Raw genomic sequence first — 24,100 nt, 5'->3', positions numbered from 1 at the left:
ATCATGTTTGACTTTGTTTTATCTCTATTTACTAAATAAATAATATTTAATCACAAGGACATTGTGTGGTAAAGCTTCTAGAGATGGCATTTCATGTCAGTTTTTCCACATAGTGACATGTTATATATCTCATTTTTTACTTATAGAAATAGATAAAAAGCCAGTATTATCAATAACATATATACTAAAATACTACATTAACTCCAGTAATGCAATTATTACAGTTACAAAGAAAGATCATTTGGGGAGGTTAATATATTTCTAAAAATCTCTTGGTTTTTAGTCAAAGCACAGTGCCTAGAACAGAGACAGCCTTCAAATAATTCTATGTTCCTTTCCTCCCTTTTCCCCCTCTTTCCATTTCATTTGTGTTTTCATTTTCCCATTTCAGGTACTGTTCTCTCATAGGGACTACTCGAACTGTCTCCTAACCTAACCATCCCTGTCTTCAATCTCACTTCCTCAAGTCTGCAAATTGTTGCCAAGGTTATTTTTCTAAAACAGAAATTTTAGCACTTCACTGTCCTCTTCAAAAAGCTTCAGGTTCCTATTGCCTGCTGTGTCACCTTCAAACACTAGAATGACAGAGATTTCTAAACAAGAGCAAGCTCATTTGGTCATTTCTAGGCTGCTCTCATGCCACACTCTTGAATTCTTACACTGTAGATGCTCAGCTTTTTTAGAATGCATGTTTTTCCTACCTTCTATTTTGTCTGTTTTGCTTCCACATATGAGTGAAATCATATGGTATTTGTCTTTCTATAACTGACTTATTTTTGCTTAGCATAATGCTCTCTAGCTCTATCTATATCATTACAAATGGCAAGATTTCATTCTTCTTTATGGATGAGTAATATTTTATATATATATATATATATATATATATATATATATATATATATATATATATATATCTAACATCTTTACCCATTTATCAGTTGATGGACTGCCATGAATGCCTTCTCCCCATTTTGTCCACCTAAGAAATGTCACTTTCCATCTGTGTTTAAATTTAAACCAAATGTGTTGTACTCTTTGAGGCTCTCCTTATATATTTTCCTAATCTCAGCTTTTCATCGGGTTCTTATATGCTCATGCCTCTATCATATCACTTACCAAATTGAATTCTTGTTGGTAACATGTTTGTTTCCCTCCTCTGTTACATTATGACATCTGAGAACATATAGAATCATGCTTCATTAGTCTTTGTATTCTTTTTTGTTGTTGTTGTTAACTTACCTATTTATCTTTGACAGAGACTAGTGCAGAGCAGGGGAATGGCAGAGAGAGACACACACAGAACCTGAAGCAGGCTCTAGGCTCTGAGCTGTCAGCACAGAGCCCAATGTGGGGATTGAACCCACAAACTGTGAGATCATGACCTGAGTTGAAGTCGGACACTTAATTGACTGAGCCCCCGAGGCGCCTCTTAGTCTTTGTTTGTATTCTTGATGTCTAACACAGAACTCTTTTATTACAAACCTTATAAGATTACCAATAAAATGTAGGTGAATAAATAAATGATTCGTAAAGATGAAAATGAGTATACGTGACAACAAAAAAAGACAACAATAAGAACACTGATAGGCATCTGTGTTTTAAAAATATACCTTTACCTTTAAAAGAGTGTGTAGAGAATTTAGAGCTGGAAGAGATTTCAAAGGTTAGAATATTTTAGGATAATCCTTCTATTTAAAAGGTGAAGCTAAGAGGTCAAGATAAGTTCACAACACAGAAGAAAAGTGAATGGCAGAGCTCAGATAAAAGCCTGGGATTCCAACACACAGGAATATGACTCTATGTGACATATTGTTGGTGGATTCAATTAGAAACAGAACAAAAGTGTGATTTGGCTTTCTTGTTTTTTTAATAAATTCTTGTAAATACAATTATTTCAAATATTTTCCTTAGAATCTATTTCTAGAAGTAATGATATGTGCTGAGCAAATACTCTCTGAAAAACAATTACACTAATACCACCCTCAGCAAGCATATTTGGAAGAACCAATATAACTACCTTTTGATAATTACTATTATAATTTTCAGGTCTTTGTAAACTTGATAGGTAGAAAACAATATTTTACTGTTGATTAAATGTTCTTTATTTGATTGCTAGTGAAGGTTAACATTTCTTCAAATGTTTACTAATGTTTATGAGTTTTGCCAACTGACTTCTTCAAGATGTCATCATTGGTGGCTCTTTTTGTATTTGTGATATTATCCTTTGACACAATAACCCAAATATATGCCTTACTTTATATTCTGTTTTAAAACTGTGTTTATGATCATTTTTAACATCTGACAGTGTTAAAACATTACTAAATCAAACGTGTCTATTTTCCTGTTATAATTTCCTTCACTGTCCAACTCAAAAAGCTTCCCCATTCAAATCTAATGGACTGTCTTCTATTTTTTTTCTTTTGCTTCTTTTTCACTGAAGTCTAAAATAAATCCTGGGGTGCCTGGGTGGCTCAGTCAGTTAAGCATCCGACTCTTGATTTCGGCTCAGGTCATGATCTCACAACCATGAGACTGAGCCCCAGGTCAGGCTCTGTACTGGACGTGGAGCCTACTAAAATTCTCTCCCTCCCTCTCCCTCTGTTCCTCACCTTCTTGCGCACAAACATGCACATGTGTGAGCTCTCTCTCTCAAAAGTAAATTATAAACATTTTAAAAAATAAAAAATAAAATAAGTTCCAAGTGGATAATACTCTTATGTGGAGGAATCATCCCACTTGATCTTACTGTAAATTGATACTCAATAAATAAAATGTCTTTTCCCTTTTTCACCTTTATCACATCATAAATTCATATGTAAATATGTACATATACATGTGTAAACTGATTTATTTATTATCATTATATATTTCTGGTTATTTCTGTCTGGTTCCATATACCATAAGCCTATTCAGCACTCGGTCCATACTGGATTGATTATTATAGCTTATCATTAGGGCTAAATATGAAATGTTTGGTAGAAATAAATTTCTCTTCAAAATCATTTCAGTTATTTTTATTAATTTATTCTCACAGTTAAAATTTTAAATATTATTTCAAATTCCAGAAAATACTCCTTTGTCATTTTGGTTGAAATTATACTAAGCCTGAATACAGATTACTCAGAAAAGTTTAACATTATTCTTATAATTAGTTTTTCTGTCTACAAACAAGGAATGTCTTTCAATAAAGTTGTCTTCATATAGGTCTTTCATATTTTTTGGTTCAATTTATTGCAAAGTATTTTAAATATTTTTGCAAAGGAAGCAGAGTTTCATTTCCCACATATTAGTCAATGATTTCTTACTAGTATAAACGAATGCTCTTCAGGTTTTTAATATTAATTTTTTATTTGATCATCTTCCTGAAGTAAGTACCTCTAATATATTTTTCAGTGTCTTGCCTTGAGATCGAATCATTTGAAAACAATCATACTACCACTTTTTCATTTTTAGTAGTCACCTCTGTTATTTTTGTTTCATGTTTTATCACTTTGGTAAAAATTTATAGGATATTAATTATAGGGGTAATAGGAATACTCCATTTCTTTAATAGTAATAACAAGTATAAGTATATAATTGGTTGAAGTCCAAGAGTCTAACTTTATCATGTTAAACATTTATTCCATTACTAGTTAATGTTTTTGTGTTTCTAACAGAAATGAGGGATGTATTTTAATCAAATAGCTTTACAGAATCTTAGGAAATATTCATCATTGTCTTATTTAACCTATTAGTGTGTTTATAGTACACTTCCTAATATTAAGTCATACTTATTTCTTTTAGATAGTTTAAAGGTATTTTATGCAAACAAATTTGCTTCAGAATCAGACTACAGTGTTCAGAGACACTCAACATTGTAATAGAAATTTGCATTAAGTACCTGAAATCAATAAGGTTTCTAAAAAAGAAATAAGACGCTGGTAAATTCCACCTCTATCCTAGTCTCTGTAATCAGGCAAGTGTTCACATATTTTCCTTAGAATATTGAGCACTGAAATGGTTAGACCACCATCTCAGTGGTGAGTTCAGAGAAGCTGACCATTCTTCTTCATGTCAGGAAATTCAACCACAGTACAAAGATTAGCATTACAAAATTCCAGAGTCGATTCCTCTCTCAGATTCTCACAGATTCTATGTGACTCTTAACTGTGTCTCCTCTAGCCTAACAAAAAAACACACCTTAAAGAAGCAATGAGATTCTGAAATCGCAGTGGCATCACCACTATCAGGTTTTCACCTCTCTGCTCACTTTGCTCAACTTTTCCCCATAAGTCACTTATAGAAAGTTCCCAAATGTCCCTTTCAACCACGGGGAGTGTCCCATGACAACCAAGTCTGCACTACTTGCTCCTTGCCACTGGTAATTTGGAACCAACCTGACATCCAACCTAAGTTTGGCTAATGAGATTCAAGGTTCCAAGAAGTTATAACTGGGATTTAGAAATATGTATTTCAACCATGGAGAGTGCCCCAGGACAACCAAGTCTGTCCTACTTGCTCCTTGATAATTTGGAACCAACCTGACATCCAACCTAAGTATGGCTAATGAGATTCAAGGTTCCAAGAAGTTAGAATTGGGACTTAGAAATATATACATGTTAATTTTAGCAGGTGCCCTGAAGAAATAGCTGCTAAATTCTAGAAATGTAGATGGCCTTCAGCTACCTACCCTATGGACCTAAAAATGGGGAAGACCAACATAAACAGAATGAAACAAAGCAGACAGAGAGATGTTAGGATTTCTGGCCAGTTTTTAGTTCTTATAACCAGTCCTTTCCTTAGGCCCTGTTGTATTCTGCCATGGGGTTTCTTGACATACCTTCATAAATTCTTTCTTTTAATTTTTTTTAATGTTTATTCATTTTTTTGATAGAGACAGAGCGTGAGTGGGGGAGGGGCAGAGAGAGAGGGAGACACAGAATCTGAAGCAGGCTCCAGGCTCTGAACTGACAGCACAGAGCCTGATGCAGAGCTAGAACTCACGGACTGTGAGATCATGACCTGAGCTGAAGTCAGACGCTTAACCGGCTGAGCCACCCAGGTGCCCCATAAATTCTTTCTTTTAGCTTAAGCAAGTTTAAGGGGCTTCTGTTACCTACGATCAAACATTCCTGATTAGTATGCCGCTGTGCCTGCCCTGCCCCTGATGTGAGCTCAAATACAGAGAAAAGGAGTTAGGAGATACCACTGGAATTCTATCGAACACTTTTTCTTTATGATAAATAAGGTTCTCATGGCAACAGAAAAATCCCTGATTCTATACAAGATGTAAGCATCAATATTTTATTGCCTATAGACCAGACGGAAGGAATTGACATCGTTGCTTAAGTTCCTGAAAAATCTGAACTCCTCTCTTTATTTTGTGTTTTTCTTTTGATAAATCTTTGGATTTAAAAATTTATAGAAACAGTGTTTTGTTCAAATGGTAGCAATAAAAGTAATCCAAAAGGCAGATCTTTGTTTCCCTCTGGCTCCCTGAGTACAGAGGATAGGTTGAGAAAAGTTGTAACGACCACATGAGTAATTCCAGATATGCTATGACTCAGAATGTACTTAAAATACACATGCAGAATATGGTTCAGGTTTTCTGTTGATGAGAAAATATCAGTTTGAGTGACTGAATTCAATTAAACCACCATTGTTGTTTAAGTCTTTGATGGAAATAGTACTTTGTAGTTTAATAGTTTTACTAAGGGTTTTCACCCTTAACTAGTTGTGTTTAGAATCATTCTGGCCTGAAATACTAATCATTCATCATTCGAAATTCCAAGATGATTGTTATGTTCTCAGTTAACAATAGACTGGAAGAAGCATGACCTTTTAAACCAAGTATCTTTAAACCATTGCTTAATTAGGCATACCACACACAAGGTTACAATCTCAGCAAGACTGAGTTTTAAACAGTTCCCTTTAATTTTATACCAATGGTCTGTGCAGCATCCAGCTGTTCTGGGTCCTTCACCTCCTGCTATTACAACTGGAAGAAGAGTCTCCCTTCATACCAATGACAGTGTTTTACAGTCTCAAATTAAAAGGAACCATGAAAAGCAACTTGCCTTAATATCTCATTAGTGCCAGAAAGAACCAGTTTAACAACAATTTTTTTTTCCTGCTCAGAAATTACACTTTAGGGTAGACATTATCCAATATTGAAAGGGGCATTACTAAATAATTCCATCCAATGGGTCAGTTTTTTAAATAACTTGAGAGTACATTTTGTAGCTCAGTGATCCTGACAGAAAATCTGGAAGGCTACACTATACAAAATTGACAGTTGCCTTACAAAGCTCATTCTTTGACAACTGGTAATAGCTATTCTAAGAAAACTTTTATTATGTAGTAATTTTTTGTTGTCATGTACAGTAAGCAGTTCTGGGTCTAGTCAAGTACATTCTCAACTCTTCAGAATATTCAAAACTGATCTCAAGTAACCTGGGGTTTGGCCAAGGTTCCCCTCCTACTTCCAGGCTTTGGGAAGTGAGTTGGCTATCTCACTAGGTGAGAACACTGACCATCACTAACACAAACCACTCAATCAGCGTTATATAATAGCTGTTAGCTAAGTTCCCAGCACACATTCTAGGTGTCTACTTTCAGTTTCTATGAAAGCCGTGTGAAGAAAAAGGATATTTCAGTCTGTGGATTTGATGTGCACTCCATGTAGCTATTGGTACATTTCAAAGTACCTCTAGGACAGGCAAGTAGCACTAGGGGAAGTGGAGAGTCGAAGATTGTGGCTTCTCCTTCAACCCAGTGGTTCTTATTTTGACTGGCTGAAATGTTAGACTTCTGAGTAGCATTCTTTTGAAGACAGAGTTTGAAAAGCAGATTGTAAGGGGAAAGCTCTTCATTTATTCTTAATAGAATATGGTAATCCCCATATCATCTGAGCTTGAAAGAGTTGCAAATCTAGATCAAAGATTATCTCCCTCCTCCTGAAAACTCTTTTAATAAAATACCCTTCAGTGTTAGAAGCATTACATTCTTGGCTTTGATTGTGGGTATAAGTACAAAACAGCCAAAGAGAAAGCTTCTGCTTTTGCAGTAAAATTTTGTTAAATAACATTGTTTATGAGGCTGTTAAAATCCCATATGATACATTTCATTTAGAAATAGTTTCCAAGAGAATTAATTCTCTCTTAAAAAAATAGGTAGGCTTGTTTCCATCACATAATGAAAGTTACGTATCCCACTGAATGTCTCTTTACATTTTGGCTGCTTTGGAAGCTCAGAACCTGATGTAGTCCTGTATTCTGGTTACCATACTTCTTTCTTCCTCCTTAAAGGGGATGGATAGATAGATAGATAGATAGATAGATAGATAGATAGATAGATAGATAGTATACTTCTATTTGAACCACTTTGTATATCTTTTTTATCATAAACAGGCTGGGAATTAATAATTAGTGAACACTAACAGATAAGCCAATAATGAAATTTAAAAATTGATGAACTCCCGGGGCGCCTGGGTGGCTCAGTTGGTTGAGCGTCTGACTTCGGCTCAGGTCATGATCTCACAGGCTGTGAGTTTGAGCCCTGCATCAGGCTCTGTGCTGACAGCTCGAGCCTGGAGCCTGTTTCAGATTCTGTGCCTCCCTCTCTCTCTGCCCCTGCCCCACTCACAGTCTGTCTCTGTCTCTCAGAAAAAAAAAAATAAATGTTAAAAAAAATTTTTGATGAACTCCCTGAAAAGTACTAAAGCTCAGAAGGATTATATAATCCATGATAATCTGTTTATGCTCAAGTCTCTTACCTTGTATCATCAGTTATTGGAATACAGACAAGTTTCAAGCCATTAGCAAAATAAATCTCCAGGGAGCTCAAAGAGATTCTATTTTAAGTTCATACACTAAAATTCATGTATTTTATGTGATCCTCACATCTGGAGTATACTTACTCTTGTATCAGACACAATTCTATTATGCATCGGTGGGCTCCTGTTGCTTCAAGATGAAGAACAAATCTCACGAATGGTCTATAAGGGGCGCCTGGGTGGCTCAGTCGGTTAAGCGGCCGACTTCGGCTCAGGTCATGATCTCGCGGTCCGTGAGTTCGAGCCCCACATCGGGCTCTGTGCTGATAGCTCGGAGCCCAGAGCCTGTTTCAGATTCTGTGTCTCCCTCTCTCTGACCCTCCCCTGTTCATGCTCTGTCTCTCTCTGTCTCAAAAATAAATAAACGTTAAAGGAAATTAAAAAAAAAAAAAAAAGAATGGCCTATAAGACCTCTCATGCTCGATCTTACTCTTCTCTCTGACACTCATTTCCTTCAGATTCACCTGTCCCCAACTCCCTAGAGTAGGGAGGGATGTTTCCCTATTACAAACTCTCAGTTCAGCACACCTCTACTTTTAGCCCTCATTACAGATTATATTACTATCCCTTTGTGTGCTTTTCTGATTCACATCTAAATTCCCCCAAGAAATTCTAAATCTCATATCTGCTTTGACTACTAGTAGTCCGTCTTTAGCACCTATCAGAATGCTTAACACAGTCTACATGCTCAATGAATACATCTCGACTAAATTAATGAAATTTTATATGTACTTCTCTGTCCGTAGTGGGTTGAAAGAAGCAAATTATGGAAGAGATCAGCCCCCAAAACAATCACAAAAACAGCACTTTGGTAAGGTGAAAGGGGGAAAAAGACTAAAAAGTGGACAGAAGAACTCAGAAATCACTGAAGTCTAGAGGCAAATTGTCTTAATAATCATTAGGCTTTAAGATGTTTTTAATAGTCTTTAATAGCATCATTATATTACAGTATGGTATGATAATAGAAGTCATCAAGGAAGGGTTTGGCTTTTATCTATGATTAAGATAAGAGAGAAACTGGTAATTTACCTTTGAAATACTTTAATCTGGTATTTCTTTAAAGATTTTCCCATCGTCTGGAGGTGAGCTTCAGTTATTGAGGAAAACATTCATTTGCGTTCCTCTTCACACCTTCTAACTACATGGATAAATGGAGTGTTCCCAACCTCATGTAAGGATAAATAACCTTGCATTATAATACCCCTCCTTTGCTCAGTTTTATAATTGCAAGAAAATTATTTTCAAATTCCCTTAATATTTATATTCATAACAAAAGGATGGTTATGTAATGTCTCACAAAAATTCTGCTGAAAACGAGGATACTCTGTGTTGAATGTAAACCAAATTTTGCCTCATGTTGCCTGCACAAAGCAAAAGAAGAAGTTTCCACTTGAATTCTAAATTGAAGATGACCTTGTGCTTTTTTGAGAAAGGCTGGCAGCTGAGGTCACTGGAGTGTATTATGATGGACAGTGCAGCGCCATGCATGGCTCGGAGGCATGTCCATTGTGTGGATTACAGCCAAACAGAAAGAATTAGACAGCTCAGAGCATTCTAACATTTCATTTGAAAATAATGGTCAAAATCATGGGCAGCAACCATTACAACTTTCATGAAAGAGAAGCAGCATTCAATAATTCCATCACTTCAGACAGGCATTTGGCTATTCTTAGCCGAATACTATGGGTCCAGCATATTCTGTATCAGTTTCTGTGACACTTACAGAAAGCAGCATTTCTGCTTCAGCAGGAGGCAAATCCCATCTACCCTGCCTTGTATGTGGTTCTATCTTACACAATGCAGCTCATTGCTTTAAATTGACCAAATCATTGAAAGTGATACAAGGAAAGAGAAAATGCAGAAACTTAACATGGCACTTTTAGAATGTAAACGTATAGCCACTCCAAATCATCTACTTTCCTCAGGTCAACTTACTGTTTAAAAAGCTTAAAATCAGTTTCAAAACAAAATATCTACAATTCCTTCTCTAATAATGACACAAACAAAACATTTTAAAAGAAATCTAATCTGTTGTCAATGGTTCCAAATGAGCCTCCTAAGTTATTTCTGAAATAGTGATATTTAAGTAGAATATTTTGATTGATAGAGGCTTATTTTTAACTTCTGCTTCTTTCAGGAGCAGATTAATGTTTCTTTCAGGAGCACAGAAAATATGTTTGAGATTTAAAAGCAGGTGGAAAAACTCACACTTCTGATTAAAAGGGGAACTGCTTCTAATCCTGTGCTTTCCACTGTTTGTGTATCTTCTATATTTAGTGGGGGGAGGGGACAGATTCTGTCACTTCTAAAGTATTTAATGACAAAAAAAAAAAGTTGTAACTTACCATTGAAATTGACAGCCCGAATGTAACCAAGTAGCTCTTTCCCGTCCACCGTACTCATTCGTGGGCAGAGACCAATGTATCCAGGGCAGAGATCTTTGTGCATGTTGTGCAGGGCATAAGCCATGGAATACACTGCATCAATTACAAATTGGACCTTTCCTTCCTGTTCATAAGATGAATCCCTCGCAATTCTCTCCAGCCCTGCAAAAATTAAAAAAAAAACAAAAACCATCAATTGGTGTTAGATCCACTAAAACATGGCATTAGGGCTAAGATTTCCACATATGAGGCACACTTAATGAGACAAAACTATTTGATTTTACTCCCAATTATTTTAATCCTATACTTATTGAGTCAGGCTTTTAAACTGGGTATTGAATTTTTTATTTGGAAAGAACAGAAACTATTCCATTAGCAACAAAAAGATATTAACTAAATAAAAACATATAGTTTCATTATCTTTATTTCCACCTTATTGAGTCCTATTACATTGTACATTCTAATAATTACATAACATTCTGGTTGTGACTTGATCTTTTAAGCAAAATGTGCAGACTTTGTCCTTTTCATCTACTTCAATTCTAGGATCATCATTTAATTAGTGTCTCAAAGTAAGGTCTTTTTTCCCTCCTCCCATATCTATTCTTGTTTTGAATGTGCTTCATTTACTTGGGCGCCCTTTTTGTATATATTAAATGACAGTATTTCCTTAAGTAAACCAGCTATCTTTAGAAGAATCATTCGACTTAACTTTTTTTCTTGAACTCAGTTCAAGAAGAAATGATTACTATAATAAGGTTAGTTAACATATCTACTACCTAATAGACTAACCTTTTATTCCCTTGTTTTTTTCCTTTCCTTTTCTTTCCTTCATAGGCACTTTCAAGTATACAATACAGTATTGCTAACCATAGTCACCATGCTGTACATTAAATCCTCATCAATTTCCTATTTTAATTTTCTGTTAAAAGGATGTAGAGTTCTCAAAATAATTGTCATTCAGAATAATTGTACTTGTGTTTGGGCATATTTAAGGCTGAGAATTGGCTTTGGGGATTGCCTTTAGCATGGTGTTTATCATTTAATATTTAATAAAAGCTTACAATTTAAAATGGAATATAAATTTGATATTAAAATCAGATAATGTATAATTAGTTATAATACAACATTCTCATTTTGAAGATGAGGAAACTGAGACTCGTGGAGGAGAAGTTCACTTTGGGCACAGAGGGCAGGTATGAAAGCCTTCCAAGGTCTCAGACTTGGAGCCCAATATTCATTCATTCCCCTGAAAAGTATGGTGAATGGCAAGAATGTGCACAAGAAAAAATTACAGAAATGATATTGAGGTCAGAACCAAAAAGGATCTCCCAGCACTTCCATACCCTACCAAACTTTATACATCCACTAACGCTTGGAGAGACCTAAAGCAAACACTTGAAACTTTCCCATGGAGATCACTTGGTAACCTTTAAAAAATAAGTAGTCTTTAAGTTCAACAAATATTTTTCTTGAGACTAATTAGTCAGCTGAATTAAAATGGCTGTTTTATATTTGGGTTTTTCTTTATTATGGTTATTTATTTATTTTGAAATAGAGTGAGAGAGAAAGAGCATGAGCAGGGGAGGGGCAGAGAGAGAGAGAGAGAGAGAGAGAGAGAGAGAGAGAATCCCAACCAGGTTCCATGCTGTCAGCATAGAGCCTGATGTGGGGCTCCACGTAGGGTTCGAACTTACAAACCATGAACCATGAGATCATGACCTGAGCTGAAATCAAGAGCTAGATGCTTAACCAACTGAGCCACCCAAGCGCCCCTCTATTTGGGTTTTTATAGTCTGATAAAACCACTGATTTTCTTGTAGATAAATGTGACAGTCAATTCCTTCATTCTATCCATCTAATCACTGAACATCTTTTCTTCTGGTCTTAATCACTTGTTACATGCTGATCCTTTAGATGCTGTCGGTTGGTTCCCTATTCTCTGCAGTCTGTCATAATGCTGAATTCTGTTCCTCCTTTTTAGACAAGTCTGTTCAGATTTTTTTGATGACTCAATTTTCCATTCCCCAAGATTGAGTCCCCTTTTTCTGTCCAACCTCATAATCCATTCATTTTCAACACCTTAACTATTACTATTTCTATGGTCTAGACATATATATTTGAATTCAAAAAGGTTGGTTTTAGAGTCCAAAACATTAGATCAACTTATAGTAATCAATTTAATTCATAATAGACTCTAGAGGTCTGATAAATTAGTTTTCTAGGACTTTCCTGCCAGCTAACTGCTAGCCCACATTTCCAATTGCCTATCATATTTCTATGTAGTCTGTTTCTATGTCAATCTCAATAGATCCAAAACCAGGCTATCATTATAGGGAATTACTTCATTTCCCTAAAACCTCCAATTGAGGGTTATATAAGTTTGGAAGCAGTGAGGAAAGATCAGTTCTCACAAAGAGTACATACAAGGTGCCAAAAGGTATATTGATTCCTTCAACCTGCATTAGCTGTATGATCTAAACTAAGATCCATGCAGGTATGGGAGCACTATCTTCTCCCTTTCTCTGTGTGGCACTTTGTCTCCTGGGTACTAGGACAGCATTGCTATGTCCAGAATGTCATTAAGTGACCTATGAAAACTGCCCTTTCAGCTTCTGCTAAAAATTTCTCTCCTGTAGTTTTAACCACAAAGTAGACAATTCATAAATAAATATTGAAGAATGGTCACAGGAACCAAAAAAATGCAGTTGTTTCTTTAATGATCTTATCTGGTGACCAGCCGCTCTGGTTAGTCCAGAATTGAGGTTGGTCTCAGGATACAGGACCAAACCCTAGATAGTCCTATGTAGACCAGCATGGTTGCTTTTGAAAAAAAGAGGCAAAATGACACAGAAACGTAATGATACAAGATGGAAAAAACTACTTTGAGGGTAGGTCCTTAGGTCTATAAGAAGGTCCCAGTTTCATTTATTTTGCATCACTGATTTAATAACTGGAAATGAAGATATGCATCCAGAGCAGTTGTTCACTTTTTGATTATCTTCTTACATGCAGATTCCTTAGGGTCACTCCAGATTTACCAAATCAGCATCTCCCAATGTGGGGACATGACTAATCTGTAGTTTGCAAATACAGACATCTAACTGCCTTAGTACAAGCTGCAATAACAATACCAAAGACCAGGTGGCTTATAAACAACAGAATTTACTTCTCATAATTCTTGAGGCTGGAAGTTCAGACTCAGGGTAACAGCAGGTGAAGGGTGTCTTCTAGGTTGCAGGCAGCCATTTTCCATTTTCTTATTATACCCTTACATGGAAGAGAACAGACTTCTGTTGACTTTTTTTTTTTTTTTTGAGAGACAGAGAGAGAGAGAAAGTGCATGTGCATGTGAGCAAGTAAGTGGGGGAGGGGCAGAGAGTGATGGGGAGAGAGAATCTTAAGCAGGCTCCATGCTCAGCCTGACACAGGGCTCAGTCTCATGACCCTGAGATCACGACCCTGAGCTGAAATCAAGAGTATGGCTCAACGAACTGAGCCACCAGGCATCCCTCTGGTGACTTCTTTTAAGGGTACTAATCCCATTTATGAGGGCTCTATCTTCAAAACTTCATCTAATCTTAATTACCTCCCAAAGGCCCCACATTCTAATACCATCATATTAGGGGGTAGAATTTCAATATATAAATTTGGAAGGGACACATTAAGTCTGTAACATTAAATTTCCAGGTTATGTTTTTTGTAATTCTGCTCTGTAAATCCCTCTGCTACACACATACACACACACACCACACCACACACCACACTTCTGTGAATATTGTTTTTCTGATTTGTTTTCTTTTGTGTACTTTAAAGAAAAGAGAGAATTTCTTTATCTCTATTACCACTGGGTGGAGTATGAACAGCAGGCACAGAAATGGCAAAAATGCCCAAGCCAAATTGATTCAAAGAAAGAAATGGCTGTGAGAACATTAAAGAATTTGGAAAATTTTCACAATCCATGCAATACATGTAAGAGATAGTTGTATACGAATGTTTTATATTTTTAAATTTACTCTATTCCAAAGAGTTCTGGATTTAACAAATTATGATTTTATTTTAATGCTACTGCAACCTCACTACCAATTTATAGATATTTCTCAACATTCAATAATTGGGATAAAGTTATATACAATACTTTCCTGATAAATTTTGATGGAGATACCCTAATTTATTAGCATATTCTTGCTTGATTTTTCCTAAAACAATTTCAACTTCATACATAATGGATTTATAATTAATTCTCAAATACCATGCATATTATGAAAGGGACGTATTTAAGTTTTCACTTGTCAAACTATTTATCCTTAACTAGTTATAAACGAGTAGTATGGGTGGAGATTAAATATGTCCCAACTTTGCACTTCTTTTTTTTAATAAAAGTTCAGAAGGCTGTCTAGCGACCATTGTCAAGGGAGTCAATGAACATTGTAAGACTCCATCAATCTATGTAAGTACATGGTGACAAACTAAAAGACTGAACATTATCACCATTTCTAAATTTTAAAAGAAATAATTTTATTTATTTCCGGGCCATTTAGACAATATATTTTTTTATTCCCTAACATGTCAACTTCATGACGACACTTAAAGATTTTACAAGAGCTACAGTGTGCTCCTTGCATCCTATATTTGCTTTTTTAATTCATCTTAAAGAGGAATTTAAGAGGCTGACAGTGAGTCATCAACTTAATCGGCTGTAAAGTTTCATTATGCTATAGTTTCTAAAGTTAGCACTAATGTATTGCTATAAAGTGCTAAATATTGTCAAAGGCTATATGTCAGCCATCTATTTAAAACACTGTAAAGTTGCAATGTGCTTTAGTGTGTAGCTTAAAATTAACAGCATATAGCAAAGTTTTGGCATGGTGAGAGATGAAGTCAGCCTCATAAATTTTATAGCAAGATTGTTTTATGTTTTCATTAATGAAATCTAAAACATCTGACTGTAGCTCATGATCCTGGACGACAGACAGAGTAAGTCCTTACTGGTCTAAGCAGTGCCACATGCACCTCAGTTAAGGTCTTTGGAACATCACCATGTATTTTCTTGGTTTTGAAAAGGCAAGTCTGCTCACGTTTGCAAAGTGTGTATCTATGACAATGGGAGTTCCTAAGATGAGCTTGACGTGAATTTTAAATTCTTTGACTGACAGATAGCCGTTGAGCTTTGTTTTCTAAAAATTCCTCATTTCTCAGGGTATGGTTTAGTTTTACAGATTGAAATTAGGGTTATTTTCATCTTCCTGAAAGTATGTTAATGTAATGATGAGCCAATAAACCAGTCCATTCAATGAAGAAAGAAAAAAAAAAAAAAAAAAAGGAAGTCCTCTCAGTTGTTTTATTCCTGAGAACCCAAATATCCAATTGGTTCATCTTTTACTATAGTCCTAGCAGAAATAATCCCACATTCTAAACTTGCAGGTTAAAAAGTATTTATTTAGTTTCTCCCTTGACTTTTTCTTAAGTATGCAGCAACTATTTTAAAGAATTAAATTGTTTTCTTGCAGTCACTGTTGAGAGGATGCCGGGAGGAAAAAGAGAATCTGTGAGCTGCTAAGAACACATTTATGCACCTAGGACCAGATTTACAAGTCATTCTGAATTCCACAACAACCCCATATGCCTCGCTACCTGATGCACCAGAGAAAAGACCGTCATGTCCTACATCAAGCTTTCCTAATACCTCACACGTATGTACTAACTGCACAGTGGGTGACTGAAATCAGTGAACCACACCAGGGACAATCAGCGAGAACCAGAAAGAACGGCACAAGGAGTCGCTATCAAGTCAGCCAACATAAGACACCTTTTACTGAATTTAAACTGACTTGGTTTCAAGGATACAATGGGGGAAGGATGGGATAGAAGTACAAGCATATTCAATTATACGGGAATATCTCCAAAGCAGTAGGATTCACAGATGTAGTGTGTGCAACCCCAGACTGCAGGAGATGAGAACATGGGCCCCGTGGTGAGGCAGAAAGACAAACTGACTGAGAGAGGTAGCTGGCTACGGAGAAAGAAGACCGGCCAGTGGGGCAGACCTAGATTCAGGTTCCAGCTAACATGGCTCAAGGCAATTGGCCTTGGGCACATTCCTGAACTTCGCGAAGCCTGGGCCTTCAGCTGGGAAAGTTGCCCTAGGGACCTCTGTGATGGGACACCCCATCTTTCCAGCTTCCTCTGTTTGTACCACCCTGCCTCTCCCAGCTCCACTGTAGGTCCTTGAATGTAACATAATTGTCCCACCGCTGGACTCACTTAGATGTTCACTCTGTAACTCTCTTCACTCCTTCCTGGATGCCTCTTTCTCAGCCTCCAAACTTCAGGTAAGCTGTCAAACCAAATTAGGCTGGAGCACTGATATTTAATTTTTAAAAATATAGCATTCCAGATCAAATCCTAGAGGATCTTTAATGCCATGCTTAAATACTGAATATTGTTCAGTTGGAAACAGAGAGCCATGACCAATATTTAAAATGTTTCTGGGAGTATGTGTGTAATAAATTGAAGCAAATGTAATTTGAAGGCAGACATACAAGCTGGGAGGCAGGGCAGATATAAGTTGAAACAGGAGGGGAAAAAATAATGAGAGAAAATATATTTCAGATGTCAAACTGACAGTATTTGGGCACCTGATTAAATATGGGAGTAAGGGTTGAAGGCAATCAACAACCCAGGGGTTTTAGGCTAGGTAGTAGAACACTGGCAGCATTAACAGAATTTGGAAAATCAGGTTAACAAGGTTTGTTTCTGACAGTTCTCCTACTGTATTAAGACCTCAGTTAAAATAACTGATTTTTAATACTCTGCAGTATTTATTATATCCTCTAACGGAGTATATAGACTTTATATAAATTTGTTGAATTATTTAAAGAGCAAAAGATCCAAATGTTTAGAGTAATCATGCAACAGTAATATGGCTGATCATTTATTTATGACATTGCAAGAATTTAAGCTGCTTTGGAGTAAAGTACCATTTGCAGCACTGTCTTGAGACCAATGGTATGAGAAGTCAAAGACCTGCAATCCAGTTCTGAGAGAATGACCCGCTGACTTTGTGTCCTTGGTCAAGTTATGAACTGTCTGGCATTTGTTTACTTCTCAGTAGAAATTAGATGACTGAACGAGATAATCAATCAGGGTCCCTTCAGTTCTAAGGTTCTGGATCCTAGGGTATGTTCTCTTATTTGTTTCTTTTTATACTCACTAAGATCACTGCAAGATTGCATAATGGTATGAGTGAAAAAATACCAGTAAAACGATTCAAAACAGTTTGGGATATCAAGTAACTGGGCTCCCATTGAGACCTGGAAATTCCACACTAACAAAATACCAAACGTCAGCCTGGATTTCTTTTCCTGTATTGTCAGTCTGGTTAACTGAGTCACTACATTTTCATTACTCTTAGACTTGAGCTATATATCAAATCTATTTCCTCATGAAGGAGAAAAGTATCAGTTCTTTTGATCCAATGGTTAAAGAAACCAATTATGGTAAATAAGGTCAGAACAGTAAACGGATGCAAATAATTAAGATGGACAGGATCCTTCACAAATAGCATCTCATTCATCCTAAATTATTACTCCTTTTTTTTTTAATAAAGGAACTAAGCCTCAAAAAGCTGAATAATTCACCCAAGATCACACAGTTACGCAGTAAATGGTAGTCAAGTCTGACTCAAAACCTTGGCCATTTACTATTACACCTCCTCCTTCTTTGTGAAATTTTGTTTCTTCCAACTAGGGCTTAACTTTCCCTTCTCTGCTTAACTTCTAGCCATTAAACCCATGATTGATTTGTATCCTATGTGAAGCAGCAGGTAGAGGGTGTGTGTGTGTGTGTGTGTGTGTGTGTGTACCTTTAAAGAGTAGTGAACAGGAATTAAAGAATATTATAAAATAATATACACTTTTACAGAAATACTAATAAATATTAACAAATGGCAATATTTATATTAAAATATGCGAAAAGGGGAAATACATTTATAGAACATTTTTCTGAAGTATAAACAATTGATCTTGCTTATAGATTTCAGCCATACACATGAGATAAAATCGGCATAATACAACTGAAATTCATAAGCAAGATGATTAGATATTTGCGGTGAAAACCAAAGCTAATAAAACTTATAAATTAATATTATAAAAATTAATAGAATATTTTAGCTCTGAAGGTGAGAGTGTATATGCATGGACGTGTCTGCCAGATTTCTCCGAGAAAGTAACATCAAGCTCAAAAGAGAATTCTACACCTAAGATTCTGCTTTGTACATTCTGCAGCAGGCTTTGTCAAGGACCTGTATAAACAGATGTATTGGACTAATGAACTAATTTGAGCCAATACCTTATCTATTTACAAATGGCAGAGAAAATGAGAAGATAAGGGTCCTCTGCTGAAAGTCACTTGCTCTCTATTTCTTCTGTAATTTAAATATAGTCCCAAGAACTGAAGGCTCTTAGCTGCCTGAGGACACATCCGAGACACTTGTAAATCAACCCCTGAAGAGTGCTCCAGCAGCCCACAATGACTTCTCTCCTTTGTGTGCCTGGCAGGAAATGGAAAGTGCTTCAGGCACATGCCAGGTGTCCCCTTCAGGTGTTAAATTTTCCATGCAATGCCCTAGGGTTTTTAAAACCCTGAAAAACCTAAGGTAAGAGGCAACTAAGATTAAGAGTGTATCTTCAGGCAAAACAACCAGTTTTAAAAAAAGATGCTCAGAAGAGGAAATTATTTCATAGATATATCCCTAAGTCCCCAAACAAAGAAAAGGCATTTGATTAAATTCAGATAGTTGCATTTCTCTACATAATTATCTTAGATCCTGCATATCAGAAACAAATTTTGATTCAAGAGTGTACAAGATTATTGACAGAGTTAACTCAATAGTTAGTAGCAGAGTTTCTCTCTTGAAAGCATATTCAAACTCTCCCATAGAAGAATCCAATTTTCCTTCCATAAATCTCCTTTAGCAGACAGGACTTATAATGTCCCCTCCCACCCCAAAATATGTTATAGAGTCATTGCAGACCTTAAAATGTGGCTTAGAATCTGCCTTAATTTTTTTTTCTGATTTCAAAAGCTAATCAGTATTAGTAGAAATGTGAGAAAAAAGTATCATGAAGAAAATAAAGAATATTTATTAGCCCACCATGTTAACCACGATTTGCATAGTGATCTATGTCCTTAACAGGATTTCTCTATTTTCCCTCTTTATTTTTAAAAATTAAGAAGATTCTGTGTATATATTTTTAATATGCTATATTCACTTCACCTATAGTGAGAATTTCCCGATATTGTAGGAAAGCACGGTTTTGATACTTGCATTGTAGTTTGTTCAATGGATTCAAGTTTTGCATTTAACTCTTTTCTGATACTCAATGTGATACTTGGTGCAAAGTAGGGATCTAACATTGTTTTCCAAATTATGAGCCAATTCTTCCACACTATTTATTGAATGGATATTCTTTTCCCCATTGATTTATATAATGTCACTTTTAACACATATCAAACTCTTATACCTTCTTGGATATATGGCTGGAGTGTCTGCTCTAGGCCACTTGTCTCTTGACATGCCAATACAGTGCTACCTTTTTGTTACAATTACTGTAATTTTATAATAAGCTCTACCATCTGTTCATGAAAGTTCTATCAATACTCTTATTTTCTGAAATTCTCGATAGTTCTCACAGATAAACTTTAGAATTATTTAAGCTACTTCCAAAAAAACTGGAGCTTTTATTAGAATTGTATTGGTTTTTAAAATTAATTGCAGAAGACTTGAAACAGCTGCAATATTAAGTGTCCCATTTGGGGACACAGTGTCTCCATTTATTCAAATCTCCTTTTGGAATCCTATGTCACTCATGCATTTCTTTTTAAAACCCCTCAATATTTTGTGTTTCCTAGCTTTATGAAACAATTTATGTCTTCATTTTAACGGGTTAATCTTGGTATAATTAAATTTCAATTCATTCTCAATGCTCAACATTTTCTTCTCCCCTTATATAAACTCTATGCAACATAGAAGGCCCAGATTAAATTCTATCTCTCACAAAGAAATACAAGAAAAACGCAAAAAAAGAAGCATGAGTTCTGATACCAACAGATCAAGACTTGAGATCCTTCCTCAATCTCCTATTCTTTACTCACAGAATGGGAATTTATACCTATGATGCACGGCTGTAGTGAGAATTAAGTGAGAAAATGCAGGGCATCTAGCTCATTATATAGTGAATAAACACAACTATTTGTTCTGTGGGGCTACAACATACTTAAGCTTCTACAGCGTGCAATACTCTTCCAATTACACAAACAAAAGAAATCCCAACATGAACCCAGGATATATATTCATATACTCATTCAATAAATATGAAAGAGGCAACTTAGTTCAATGATTAGCAACAACCACTCTGCAGTCAGTCTACCTGGGTTCAAATCCATAACACCATGTACTAGTTATGGGACTTAAAGTCTCTAATCTCTTATGCCTCAGTTTCCTTATCTGTTAAATGGGAATAATAAGTATCTCTCCCATAGGATTGTTGTCATAATTGAGTTAATTGTATAAGGCAGTCTGAAGAGTGTGCTGAAGACAGTAAATACTGTATAAGAGGGTTGTTATTATTACCTTATTATCATCATTCAGTAAGCTTGTGTGATATATTAAGCACTGAGCTAGACACAATGGTAAACTAAAACTCACCTCATCGCTGATGTCATGGAGTGACACTTGGGGCTAAGATCTAATGGAAAAATGGTTGTGAATTAGAGGATAAAGGGAAGCAGGGGGAACACAAGAGGCAGGGTGATAGCACTGGCAAAGGCCTAGTGATCAAAGGGGTAAGAAGAGTATGAGGGGCTGAAATAATGCCCAGGTAGCTGGAGCTGGGCAGGAAGGAGTGTGGCCTTCCTGATGAGGCCTGAGGCCGGTAGAGCAGATTAAGGGACTTTGCAGGCTACCTGGAATCAATCTGTCTTCTTCCTATGCGCAGTGGGAGGCCATTGGAAGGTGAAATAATTGGGTTTCCAGTTCAAAAAGAGCACTGGATCAGAAGACAGGAAGGAAGAAAGAGTAGTTAGAGTGGGCTGGTTGGGAGGTTGTTTCATAATCTGAACAAGGGCATATGGTGGCACGGGCTAAGGTGATGATGAAGATGGAGAAGTATAAATGCATTTGAGACGTTAGGAGACATAATTAAAAGGATTCGGACGGAGCTAAAGAAAAGGGTGCTGCCAAGAGTGACTTCCAGGTCTCTGGCTCATGTATCTGGGCAAGACCCTGCTGCTCAATGAGACCAACGATGCTGTCTAGGCCAGAAATATATTGTCCCTCCCACCAGATAATCACATTTTTGCCTAATGGGTGATAAAGATGGTGGATTTGTTCCTGTTAAGATAGGCCAGGGAAACCCCACTAGCCTGCACCTGAAAATTCTGTCTGCTCCCTTAGTGCATCAGGAATGTACCCTGCCTGATTTGTGGCATTTGTAAGTCCAGGTCAAGGCTTCTCCTGGGGTTCATTATTTGTATTATTATTTACAAACTCCCTAGGATGTGAACTACAACCCAGGAACTGGGAAAAGAGATGGCACAGGAATTATTTCCAAGACTATGTTACCGGTCAGCAACTGGCTTCAGTCATTCTATTTGCAAGTCATTCATCGTACTCTCTCAGACATTCTCTTTGGGAAAAGAAAGATGAACAGTAAATAAGACAGTCTGCACTAAGCATGCACATAGGAAAACAGAACTTTCCCCCTTTCCACTCTCTCTACTTCCACCTTCCCACTCCCCTACCCTCTCACTCTTAAAATTTTGTCAACAATGACATAACGCCACTATAAGAACACATACAGTGAGACCCGAAAACTTGCAATTAATAAAATAGGAATGCTCGCATTAAAACAATCTTCAAAAATGATCCTGTCTGCTCTTTTTATACTTCATGACATGACCTATCAGTGGTTTTAAAATCACTGTAGTGGATCACAAACAGCATAGTTTTAGAAAACAAATCAGTGCATTGCACATAGTAACGGGAAGTGTTGTTTCTTGAAACTGTCATTACAGTTGCAAAGGCACCTGTGTACGGGGTTACCATACACAATAAATCACTAATCAAAAAGAGTTTGAAACTCACTGACCTAGTCCAGTCTTCTTATTTTACCAATGTTGAAACTGAGGCAGAGGAACATTGAGGGATTTTTCAGGTCTGACATATCATGAAGAGACACAGCTAGAAACAGAACCCTACCACCGAATTCCACGATTCTTCCCTTTATATCATGTTGCCTTTTTCAGCTGCATTTTCTCTCCCTTTGTAACTAAGTTCCATCGAGGATAAGTAAACCTTGAGGGTATCTCAAAGTGGCTTTGTCCGTGAGGAATTGAAAGCCTTGAAAGAGATTAATTAAATCAATTATGAGAAGTGAATAACAAGAAGGTGTGGGTTACCGTAACGTTCTCCCATGCCACCATAAAAAGGATTATCGGTGAAAACCAACAACATTCAAAGAACCATGTTTTTTGGCTGAAAGTGTCAAAAATAGAAAAGCAAAGGGCTTTATAACAGGGATTTCAATTTAAAAAAGAAACCAGAAGTACCGTAAGTATAAGATGCATATTCTTTAAATGAAAATTTTAGGGCATCTGTGTGTAATACTGGAGCACCCAGATGAAAAAGGAAAACAATCATTGCCTCTGTGCAACGTGGTCAATCCTCTGGGTGACTGACTGGGTCTTTCACTTTTCTTCCCAATTTTAAGGGTCACAGCACAGGCGTGGGTATAATGCCAGTGGCTGATTAAAGCAGGTCACAATCTGTCTGGGAGAGTTTCTATGCCATCCTTCATAGGGACAGGGACCAGACAAGATGACCTCTCTTGTTGCCTTCCAATTAATTCAATCAGCCTCTGCTTCTATCAGACATCTTCACGGATGCAGACCGTCCACTCATTTCAAGTCTTCATCAGGAATCAGTAAACACAGAGGCTGCAGACTGCATTTAGTGAATCAGCAGGATTCATTTTTCAGTCATCATTTTTGATTTACAACTTGTTTCTAAATATTATTTTCTCTCTCAATCATCTGAAACCTCATGAAGGACAGGGGCTGGCTCTGCATCCTCTGAGTACCCACTGGGCATAGCATGGTGCCCAAATCTGTCTTAGGTTAACATCAATGTTTGTTAAACCAATCTGAACTGAGTTTTGTTCCAAAGAAGGACATACCCATAAAATAATCCCAATTAGCTGTGCATAAAGCCTTCCCTTTTTAATATTTTGTGAAGTGCCACTCTAGGAAACTATATGGGATATAATAAAGTACAACTGGGAAAACTTTTTTTCAAATAAACAAAAGCTATGCCTTCTATTTTTATGTTCAAATAAATGTGCATAAAAGGTAGATATCGGTAAGGGTGTTTTGCTTCTTGCTTCTCTCCACATGGGCTGGTAGGATAATTTCCATAATAGAGAAAACAGACCATCTGAGACTAACTGCATCAGTGTTAAAACAGCAGATCCAAGATGAGGTAAGTACTCATTTCAAAACCCTCATAAATCAGGAAACTGTGGCTGTATTTCATCACTCCCTAAACAATAAAATATCAGTATTTATTAAGCAGAACTCCTACACACTGTTGCCTAAGATAAAAAAAAATTGTAGCTTTTGACTAGGAACTTACCTTACGGTGGAAAAGGAGTAGATCTGTTTGACAAGTCTTTATTTTTTTTTTAATCTAACTAATATAAAGTGTGATGTCCTTAAGCATTACATATAAACTAAATTATCACTCATGATTTAGTGTGAGTCCTATCTAGACCTAGAAACTTTCCAGAACAGAAGTGGAATTCTGGCCCCATAAGGAGCAAATTAACCACCAAGGGTCTGTTCTGGC

General features: G+C 36.5%; 1 protein-coding gene across 7 annotated transcripts in view; it reads right to left on the bottom strand.

The window, feature by feature from the left end:
• Positions 1–24,100, bottom strand: part of GRM8 (glutamate metabotropic receptor 8) — a 778,872-nt gene that overhangs the window by 279,896 nt on the left and 474,876 nt on the right. For all 7 annotated transcript variants that reach the window (XM_058724417.1, XM_058724415.1, XM_058724414.1 and 4 more), the window contains exon 7: positions 10,159–10,359. In XM_058724417.1, the coding sequence (XP_058580400.1) occupies positions 10,159–10,359 (201 nt within the window). The remainder of the gene's footprint in view (positions 1–10,158; positions 10,360–24,100) is intronic.

Source organism: Neofelis nebulosa, chromosome 4, assembly GCF_028018385.1.
Source record: "Neofelis nebulosa isolate mNeoNeb1 chromosome 4, mNeoNeb1.pri, whole genome shotgun sequence".
NCBI classification, from domain to species: Eukaryota; Metazoa; Chordata; class Mammalia; order Carnivora; family Felidae; genus Neofelis; species Neofelis nebulosa.
Note: the sequence above shows the minus strand (reverse complement) of the source record. Positions and strands in the feature narration are given on the sequence as shown.